At 28.3% G+C, this 11,579-nt stretch overlaps 1 protein-coding gene and 1 long non-coding RNA gene across 2 annotated transcripts; both read right to left on the bottom strand.

The window, feature by feature from the left end:
• Nucleotides 1-548: 548 nt before the first annotated feature.
• Nucleotides 549-1,981, bottom strand: LOC120172294 (vesicle-associated protein 2-1-like). The gene is made up of 4 exons (XM_039179783.1): nt 1,859-1,981; nt 1,659-1,775; nt 1,062-1,130; nt 549-853 (listed from the first exon to the last, which is right to left on the bottom strand). Exons 1-4 carry the CDS (start codon nt 1,979-1,981, stop codon nt 707-709), a joined length of 456 nt encoding a protein of 151 aa, XP_039035714.1. The 3' UTR covers nt 549-706.
• A 133-nt stretch (nt 1,982-2,114) lies between these two features.
• On the bottom strand, nt 2,115-2,621 carry LOC120172347. Its single transcript, XR_005520954.1, has 3 exons — nt 2,591-2,621; nt 2,280-2,350; nt 2,115-2,195 (listed from the first exon to the last, which is right to left on the bottom strand). It is a non-coding gene; the product is annotated as an uncharacterized LOC120172347 (long non-coding RNA).
• Nucleotides 2,622-11,579: the final 8,958 nt, after the last annotated feature.

Below are 11,579 nucleotides of genomic sequence, written 5' to 3'. Positions count from 1 at the left end.
AATATAAAATACTGTTTATTTATAGTATCAGCATTTTTATTGATTATTTTCTAACTCATAAAATTAAATTTTAATACTGTGTGTTATTCTTAAAAATATTTATTCAAATAGAATAATCACAATAATGAATAATCTTATTTTAATATACTAGCATTTTAAAAATATCATACGATTAGATAAAAAAAATTAAATCTTTATAGGGATTAAAAAAATAATACAAAAATCATTAGATTGTAAAACATGCAAATAATTTAATAATATAAAATTTAAATATAAATTAAAATTAATGTAATAACCATTTTGAAGCTTAACTATTTATTTTATAATTAAGCCAAATGTATTATAAATAAACTAAAATAATTTTTAGAAGATCATTGGAATAAGAAATTTAACCCAAAAATATCCCTTTAAAAATCTGTATATTTTTAAAATAATAGGAATTTCATTTCAAGACAAGAAATTAACTATTATTGACGACATACCAACTTATGAAAGGAATGACAATACATTACCAAAAAAAGGCACAAAGTATAAGACGGTAAATTTAAAGAAAACCTCACAAAATTAAAGGAAATTTGCACTCTCCATCGAACATGCAGCATTAGACATGAAGTAGACAAAAGTACTGGTTAACATATAAAAGAGCATTATATTTCATCTGTAGGTGAATCTACAGATGGTGATGCTGCTGCTGGTAATGTGTAGATTAATCTATGGATGATGGTGCTAACGGTGATGACAATGAAAGATTCAACAGAAACCCAAACAGTATCCCGATCAGTCCCACAACAAACGCAAACATTAAGGAGAAGCCAGAGTCATTTCTTCGTTGTCGTCGTCTCTTCAGAAAATCCTGTTTCAGAAAAGTAGGGGTGTTTACTTATTGATCACGGCAGCAGTAAGCTGTAATGGTGTACTTCAGAATATAAACAAGAACAATATCACAAAGGGGTCACTTCTGGCATCTCTTATGGGATCGGCTTAAACTGTTGAGTCGAAGGTTTTTACGTGGATGAAAAAGTTTTCCTGGTTTGATTGGGAAATCTGAAGTAAAAACATACCAGTTCCTGTTGCAGCTGCAGTGTTTGCCGAAATGCCGTATCTCTTTCATCCTTCAGGTGCTGCACAGTCTGGTTCATGAATGCAGAAAGGAAGTGTAAAATGGAAGACATAAAAATCAAATTCTGGGTTTTCATTTTTCAAGTTGGTCCTTCACCACAAAAACTCGAACAACTCGACTAGACTCAACTTGATGTGAAAAAATTTCAGATAAAGTTTAAGTTATAAAATAAGACTCGTCCACTCGACTAACTCAAAATTTTTTGACTTACTGTACCAAATACTCACCCTATCTACAAGGAACTCAAATTATTAGCTCATGTAAACCAGAACAGTGCCAAGAGCCTACTTATTTCAAACAACGAATTCCGGATCAACAAAACCAGGCTTTGAACATAATTGAAATTACAAACGCATTTAAAACAGAGGTTAGAATGAGAGCTTTGAGTTGCCTATGTCAGTACTGATTTCTGTGCCTCTTCCAACTGTCACATCAATTCAATCGAACCTTTACGGAAAACCTCAAATTGTGCGTAGACCACGATATATTCCTAAAACAAAACAAAAAAATAAATAAGCAGATCAATGACTAGACTCACATAGTTCGAATCAGCGCCTTGTTCTGTGTAGCTCTTAAATCCTTCATCTTCTGAAGGATTTACATAAAAAACTTTAAGCTTGCACTCCTGTATCTCCCTACTGCTGTCCTTATTAAACTGAATGCAAAGACAAGGTTGACAATCCAAATATCATAAATGTGGTAAACAAAAAACATTATTCTCAATGTCGGTATTCTTACGGTATCTGCCGGGAGGTCATCCACATCAGTATTTGGAGGCACTACAGTACTCTGTAACAGAAATTTGTCTTTGCATTGCATATCTGGAGGGTATTCCCGTTGAGCTTGGAGGGTGACTGACATTCAAGCAGATTAACGAAAATCAGTATCATAAATATAGAATCTGGATGAAGTATCCATGAAAAGCAATGGATGAAGCAGATTGTAGACTTTTAATCGTTGAGATGGTTTTAGGACAGAACTGATTAGTAATAATACCTTAATGACGATGAATCCAAAGGCTGTATACACCGGTATTTGGTCGCACAAAGTACTTCTTAGGCGAAGTCGTTTTAACCTAACATGATTAAAATCCCAAAATGAACAAGAACACACACAAGTATTCAGATACATTTGCAATGGTAACAGAAACTGCGTGTACCTTAAACGCCACATGGTGTTCTGTGATGTTCACCACTTTAAGATCACAAAAGCTTGGCTTTTCAAGCTCAACTGAAAACATGAAAAGCAATACCAAACCTTAAATTTGTTCTGCAATATTTTTCAAGAATCAACATATACTCATACATGAAGACAAAGATCACCGGCATTAACTCTCAGGCATTTCAAATAAACCAGCATCTAAATACAAAATTTAAGGCAGGTAAACATTGACAAAATGTTAGAAAAAGATTAAAACTAAAAAAGAAGCTGCTTTCTTTCCTAACATTTTCTAAAGAACACTATGTCAACCTTAACAAATCAAATTCATGGTGCCTCTGGTTGGAATAATGCTGAATTGGTAAGTGCTAGAATCCAAAACATCGGCAATCTTTGAAATCAAGGAATAAAGTAAAGAAACAGATTAAATAAATCAACATATAAGTCACAAGAATCTCCACAAATCTAATACCACAAAATTGTCAAAAAAAATCACCTCCACTGTATTGCATCCCTATCAATCATCGCCTGAAATTCAACACAACATTGATCCATTGCACCCATATTTTCGATTGGCATAATACCAGATTTAGCCCCCAATGTTATCAAAATGGTCATTTTGACTCCTATTCTTTTTTCTTTTTTGAGCATTTTAGCCCCAACATTTCATTTAGGGAAAAAGAGCCCTTAACATTTACAGAATAATATATTTGGCCCTTATTCTTTCCTTTTTTAGCATTTTTGGCACTCAACGTTAATTTTAGGATAAAGTGACCCATATTTTGGAGGGTTAATAGTGTATTAACTAACTGTTTCCATCTATAGACGGGGCTTTGGTAAAAGTTTGGGGCCTAATTTTGGCATTAGTTGATCACATAACTATAGAATTGAAGAACTTCCACATACATCCAATGGGAATCTACATTACAGTTTCATGAATGTATACAAAAGAACCCAAAAACGTTGAAAAAAGCAATTATCTAACAGAGGTTTGAAGAGAGAGGAATTGAGTAAATATTAATGAGGCGGAACTAACATGTGGTGCAAACGGCAACTGGCTCGGTCTAAATCCGAGGTTTCTTCTTTTGTTTTTTCCCTTTTCTTTCGGATGTGGTAAACGGAATCGCCGATATAAACGCCGCCAAAGTCGGAGTTTTTTCAAGTTCAAATAAGATTTTGTTATTTTATTTAAATTTTAGAAGAAAAATACATAAAAAAATGTTGGATAAAAAGTTGACACAACCTGTAAAATTGACTAAAATCGACTCGAGTCGGAACTATGTTGACATGAATCCAAGTTAGACTTGAAAATTGTGGATCTGAATCCGACCTGCACCCGACTTGAGAACGACCTGAATCCAAATTGAACCGAAATATATGATACTCGAACCCAAACTGCATCTGACTGATATGAACTCGAACCCGAGGTTGACCTGGTAAATAACTGGTATTACCCGACCTGTTTTCTACCTGACCTGTTATGAACCTGACCTGTAATTGACTCAACTATAGATGACCCGACATGTTGTTGAACTAATATGATATTTACCTGACTTATAAGTAATAAATTACAATTAATATAATTATGTTATTTTAAATTTATAATAAACTTATGATATTTAAATTAATATGATTATTTTTTGAAATTTAGTTTTTATATTAATTATAATTTGTATATTAATTCCAATTCTTTATATTCTTTATAATTCTTATATTATAAATTTTATTTATAATCATTCAATTAAATTTAGTTATTGTCTTATTGAACATGATTTTTATTAGACTATATAAATTGAGTTAAAATATTAATAAATTAATTTACTTTTAATGTGAAAATTGATTAATAATTTAAGTATAACTTAACTTAAAATTTTAAAATAAATATATATTAGTTGAATAACATAACAAATACTAAAACAAAAAATTTATAAATGAATAAGTTAATTTTATCACACTTGAATATACTAATATTACAATAAAATCAACTAAATAAAATAAATTTATGTTGAAATAAATGCTCTCAGGTCTTATAGCTAAGGTTTTACAAGGCTAAAAGTCTGACTTTACTACCAGAAATATCATCATCAAGCCTTTATACATAAATGCTGCCAACATGTTTAATTATGAGCAACTTTCTAGTTTTAAAAACCAAAATGCACCAACATAATTTAACACGAGTAACTATTTAGATAAGAATTTACAAGGTACAAAAATTGATTTAAGTCATACCAACAACAATAATTTACAAGACATCAGTGAGTAATAGATAACAACAACCGACAAGCATCACTGTATCAATTCAGCAAGCATCATCGCATCAATTCAGCAAGCATCCTGCATTAAGAAAGCATACAATCAGTGGTAAAGACAAGGGGGAATTCGATGACCAACAGTGCCAAACATTTCTGACTTTACCAAACCCTTACAAATATCAAGTAGAAGCAAGCAATATCAAACAGAAGCAAACAATATAAAACAGAATCAAGCACCAAATATTTCTTCATGTAAGGAACCTTACAAAAAAAAATTATTAATGAACTATTTGAAACTTTTATTAAATAAACATAATAAATATAAAATATTAAGTTACCATTGAAGAGAAGAAACAAGACATAATCTCCAATTCCAATGGTTTCATTGACCATTAGACACCCTAAAAATATAAAAGGAAAATTAAAATAATTAATAAACAATTTAAAATATTAATGACATTAACATTAAAAAATAATTTGGCTTACCTTTACATAGAAGACTCATTAACCACAGTAAGGTATTCTTCATCCTTATCCTCCGACTCAAAACCATACAACCAATTACGGGTTGTTACAAATATCTCAACATTTTTAGGTAAGAGTTTAGCTCTTAATTTGTTCAAAATTCGACCCCCATTCTAAATGACGATTCAGATGCAACTAAAGTAATTGGAATATCCAATATATCTCTTGCCATGCGAGAAAGTATCGGATGTGAAATACTTTGATTTTTCCAATACTCCAAAATGTCAAAGTTAGTTTTTCCAGTCTGAGGGACAAGAGGCAAACTGATGTAAGAATCAACATCAGATCGTCCACTACTTGAAGCAACTTAATTGGCATCAAAAGTCTGAAAAATAAAAGACAAAAATTAGTAAATGAAAAGAAGAAATAAATAAGATAAAATTCAACTCAAAATTGTAATAACTAACCTGAAATATATCTGATTTTCTAAATGTTCGAGGCCGATTGGAACTTGAGTCACTTTTGCCTAAGGATGTGTTACTTTGGACATAAGAGAAATAACCACAAGGTGCATTTTTTTGAATAAAATACATATAACTCAAGAAACTCATTATAAATGACACTTACCCTCCGTTGAACTTCATCCTCAACATAAAGAACATTATACAACTATTTCAGAAGTTGTAATTTATATCGAGGATCAAATAAAACAACAAAATACAGAATCATTGAGTGATCAGACCAATATTTCTCATATAGTTCAAGCATGGGTCCTGCCATTGCAGAAATACCTTCACATGGATCATTATGAGTATCACACAATAATTTTTTCAATTGCAACAACGTTAGCCAAATACAAGTTAGAAGTGGGATAATTAGAACCAGAGAACAGAGTAATAATTTCATAAAAAGACTCAAGAAAATCACAAATTATTTGAACAATTTCCCACTCATGATCAGTAATGAAATCCAACTCATTTTCCCTATTAACAAACAAGTTAATTGCTAATCTAGCCTCAAGTGCCCTATGAACCATCAATTAAGTAGAATTCCATCGAGTAGGAACATTCAATACTAACATACCAGAGAAAGAAGAATCACAGTCTTTAACAGCTAATTCAAATGCACAAAGTCGAGAATCAGAAAAATCAATAAACTTAACAATCTCACGCAGTTTAATAATAGAATAATCAATTACCTTAAAACCTTTTTGAACTATCAAGTTCAAAATGTTGACAACACACCTTATATGGAAGTACTTACCATTGCAGGGAAGAGGAGAAATGACATTCAAATCATCTTTCAGTCTCTTGGTCATTTTATCATTTGCAGAAGCGTTATCAAGTGTAATGGTAAATGCTTTTTTTCAAGACCCCACTCACATAACATCTTTTTAACAAACTTAAAGATTGACTCACCATCATGAGAAGGAGGAAAACGATGAAAATTAAGTATTTTAGACTGAAGTTTCCAGTTATTATCAACATAATGAGTAGTAAGAGCAAAATAAGAACGTGAAGTGCAGGTAGACCAACCATCACATGTAATACAAACACGACTTGAAATAGTATGCATTGAATCAAGTAGCAATTTTTTTATGCTTTTCATGCTCCAACATGCAATACTTAGTAACAATATACCTAGATATATCCTTAACAGAGGAATTAAGGTAACGATGCAAGTCCCTAAGTTTTTCATGCTCAACAATACTATATGCATAACCATGACATAGAATAGCCTCAACAAACAATTCACATTATTATTTTTGATCAAAAGAACTTACCAAAGCAGGATTTTTAGTAAGATATTCCTTATAAGATTGGCATTTCTCAGTATGTCTTCTAGGGTTAGATGTACCAATATAAGAATCAACTTTATAATTTTTATTTTTGCAATACTTACACTCAGCATAAACAGAATCATCGACAGATTTGATGAAAGTGTAATGCTCCCAAATAGGAGAAGTTCTTCTCCCGAACTCAACTGAACATTTAGCCTTCCTCTTAGATGATTTATTGATATAAATTGCTTCTGACAATATATCATTTACATCACCTTGCAAAAAAAAAAAAAAAACCAGGGTTAGTATACAAAATTAAATTTTTTAAATATATATAAAGAATATACAAAAAAAGAATGGATAATTTACCTCTTTCAGAATGTTCTTCTTTCTGATCTGTTAGGTTTTCTCCTACAAAACAAATAAAGAATATATTAATTCGAATATTAAAATAAAAATAAAAAAAATAAAAAATGGGAATGAGAAATATCTAGATATTTCAACTCATAAGACAAACTATCCATGAAACTGTAGAAATAAAATAAAGGTTTTGAATAGTTTGGATTTTGGTTCGGGTTCGTATTCAGATTTAGATTCATGTTTGGATTGGATTGGGTTCGGGTCTGGATTCGGGTTAGGTTTTGAGTTTGGGTTTGGGTTCGAGTTCGGGTTTGGGTTTGGGTTTGGTTTTAGGTTCGGGTTTGAGTTCGAGTTTGGGTTTGGGTTTAGGTTTGAGCTTGGATTTGGGTTTGGGTTCAGGTTTGGGTTTGGGTTTTGGTTCGGGTTCAGGGTTAGAGAATATGAACAATGGTGGGTTTGATCTAAACAAATAGTTTGGGTTTTGGTTTTCAGTGTTTGTAAGGATTAAAGAAGGGTTTCGAGATGAACAAAGATGAATTGATGTTTGGGTTTGGTGTTTGATCGAATAAACCAAGTTGGTTTTTAAGTTTTGCTTGTTTGTAAGGGTTTGGGGAAGAGCAATGATGAACACAGATGAATAATAGATGAACTTTTGGGTGTTTGATAAAAAAAATAGGAATGAGTTTAGGTTTTGGTGTTTGTGAAGATCAAATAATGGTTTGGGGAAGAATTGAGATGAACACGTGATGAATATTTTGGTGTTTGATCTAAAAAACATGAAATGGTTTGGGTTTTGGTGTTTTTGAAGATCAAATAAGGGTTTTTGGGATGAACACGGATAAACAAAGGTTGAAATTATGGGTGTTTGATCGAAAAAAACACAAAATGGTTAGGTTTTGGTGTTTGTGAAGATCAAATGAGGGTTTTTTGGGATGAACACAGATGAAAACTTATAAACACAGATGAATTTCTATAGAGAATGCAGAGGATTTTGAGAGAATCAAAGAGTTAGAGAGAGAGAGAGAGAGCAAAATAACAAAATGAGAAAAAGAAAGGAAAATGGCTGGAAAATGAAAATTTTTGCCTTTTATACGGGTTCGTTTGGTTTTCGGGTTTGGGTTTTGACCCGCGTGTTTTTTAACTTCATTTGACATTGTAGCGTTATCTCCCAGTTTTAAATTTGTTCAATTTAGTCCAAATTTAATGATGCAATATATTAATTTAAGCTTCATATTTAAATTTTCTTTAATTTAGTCCAAATTTAATGTTACAATTTATTAATTTAAGCTTCATATTTAAAATTTGTTCATTTTGATCCTTATATATTTTCCAATTCTTTCAATTAATATATATGTTTATATTAATAAATTAATATATAGTTTATATATACTGATAAACTATATAATATATAGTTTATATACTAATGACTATAATGTATAGTTTATATATACTATATAGTTTATATATACGAATGAACTATATAATATATAGTTTATATATACTAATAACTATATAATATATAGTTTGTATATACCATATACTTTATATATATAGTTTTTTATATATAGTTCATATGTAAACTATATAGTATATATAAACTATATAGGTAGTATATACTATATAAATAGTTTATTAATTAATGTATTCAACTATATAGTGTTCATACATATAATATATACTTTGAATTTATATAGTATAAATTATATAAGTATAAATTATATTATATAGTATATAAATATCAACTATAGTATATACTATATAAATATCAACTATAGTATATAGTTTATATATAAACTATAGTTTATATAGTTTTTATATATAGTTCATATGTAAATTATACTATATAGTATGTATAGTTTATATATATAATATATAAATATCAGCTATAGTATGTAGTATATAAATATAAACTATAGTTTTTATATATAGTATATACTATATAAATAGTTTATATAGTTCACTAATAAACCATATATAGTTCATATGTAAACTATAGTTCAATATAAAATATAATTTATATAGTTTATATATAAACTATAATTTATAGTTTTTATATAGTTCATATGTAAATTATACTATATAGTATATATAGTTTATATATATAATATAGTATATAAATATCAACTATAGTACGTAATATAAATATAAACTATAGTTTATATATATATATATGTATATATATAGTTATATATATATAAATAATTTATATAGTTCACTAATAAACTATATATAGTTCATACGTAAACTATATAGTTTACATAGTTTATAGTTTATACATGTAGTTCATATGTAAACTATATATATATATAGTTCATATGTAAACTATAAAGTATCCATAGTTCATATGTAAACTATATAGTATATAGTTACATATAGTATAAGTTAGTATATATTGTTTATATATAGTTTAAATATTAATATCCGTAAACTATATAGTTTATATATAATTTCATAAATTAACCCTAAATCATAAACTCTAAACCATATATATATATATATAAATTATATAGTTTATATATAGTTTATATTAATAAACTATATATTTATATTAATAAACTATGTAGTTATATATAGTTCAATAGTTCATATATAAACTGTATAGTATTATAATTTATACAAATATAGTATATATATTTATACATTATATATATATATATATATATTATATATATATAGATATATATATATATATATATATATATATAGTTGTTTTAATTTTTTTCTCAACTTTTGAAATGAGTGCAATTTAGTCCATTTTACAGATTTTTTCACATATTACAATCATTTCAATTTGATCCCTGTGTGTTGTTTTATTTATATAAATTTTTATTTTTAATTTCATATTTGTTCAATTTAGTTCTTAAATTTGTATTTTTCATAAAATTGAACTATGATTATTTATATTCTTAGTAATTTACTCTAAATCATATACAATTACAAATTGCAATTCAACGTTCGCAAAAGATGAAAATAATTAATGCAAAAATAAAAATTAACCCGATTTGAACTCAATCTGTATCTGATAGAAATTCGACCTGAATTTTATCTGGCAATGATATGACCCGATCTGAACGAGATTCACCTGAAGTCCATCCGAACATGAATTAACCTGGTCTTTAACTGCTCCAGACCTTAACTGTTTTGACCTGAACTGACATTGATCCGAACTAAAAGTAACCCGACCTGATCCGACTCGAAGCATCTAATTTACCTAACTTGATCTGTATCCGATTTTACCTGACCTGACAGGATCCGACTGAAACCTGAACGATTACCCGAATTTACATCCCTAGGTGAAGTTGTTTGGAGGTTTTGTGCACCCTGAGAAGGCAGATGGTTTAATAAAAGATCCAGGAGGGAGAAGGGATGGTGATAGGTGTCATTTTATTAGGTTTATGTTGTAACAACCTGGACGTGGTATCATTGATAATCAAACCTCTTATGTGTCACTTTAAGATTTAGAAGTTTTTTTGGCAAAAAAACATGAAACCCTTGTACTCTTTAAAAAAATTAATGTGTCCCTTGAATTATTGTTTTATTCAATGTGACTCTCAAATTCAGAAAACAAACCCAATGTGATTTATTGATCAACATTTTTCATTATTGACTATTATGATATTGACTTAACAATTCATAGTGCTAACATAAAAATATACGATGCTATTGTGGCAGTCTACACTAACCGATGATGTGGTAAATAACATGAAGATGGGCTAAATAAATTTTTTTAGTCTTATTCGTGGATCAAATTAATTTCTTTATAAAATTGCAGGGGCTTATTTAATAAGTAATTTTTTTTAAATTTAAAATATAAAAATATTCAAATATTCAAAAAATTAAATATAAAAATACTAAAAATAAAAATTAAATTACTAAAATATATATATATATATATATATATATATATATATATATATAAACATACTGAAAATACTATTAAATTTTTTAAGAATTAAATATATATCTTAAACTATAAAATGATAAGTCATAAATTATTAAACAAATTAAAAAATATTATTTAGAAAATATTATACATTTTATATACATGTAACATATAGTCATATCATCAACACTTATACACAATATTCTTACTGGATTAGTCGAAACTTATAAATTTTGTATCTAAACTTAATTAGGAAATATAATAATTTTTTGTATCAACAAACACATCTAATCATACATTGAACAATTTTAAGGGCTATTCGTAAACCCTTGTACATCGTATAATATGATAGTATATAAAGTGGCATTTAAAAATTGTCTGAAATATGATTAGATTTGTGTATTGATGTGAGTAACTTATGATGTTTTCCTAATTATATTTAGATACAAAATTTGTAAGCCTTGACTAAACACACAAACACATATTTAATTCTTTAAAAAATTAATAGTATTTATTTTTTAATATATATTTTCTTTAATAATTTAGCTTTTATTTTTAATA

The sequence above is a fragment of the Hibiscus syriacus genome, unplaced genomic scaffold (assembly GCF_006381635.1).
Source record: "Hibiscus syriacus cultivar Baekdansim isolate YM2019G1 unplaced genomic scaffold, ASM638163v2 tig00111848_pilon, whole genome shotgun sequence".
Lineage (NCBI taxonomy): Eukaryota > Viridiplantae > Streptophyta > Magnoliopsida > Malvales > Malvaceae > Hibiscus > Hibiscus syriacus.
The sequence above is the reverse complement of the archived record's forward strand: the minus strand, read 5'-3'. Positions and strand labels throughout refer to the sequence as shown.

Coding starts and splice junctions, on each gene's coding strand:
- LOC120172294 (XM_039179783.1), bottom strand. CDS start 1,981: ATGTCAGTCACCCTCCAAGCTCAACGGGAATACCCTCCAGATATGCAA. Junction 1,776..1,858: donor ATGACCTCCCGGCAGATACC/GTAAGAATACCG, acceptor CTTTGCATTCAG/TTTAATAAGGACAGCAGTAG. Junction 854..1,061: donor TGCAGCTGCAACAGGAACTG/GTATGTTTTTAC, acceptor TTTCTGAAACAG/GATTTTCTGAAGAGACGACG.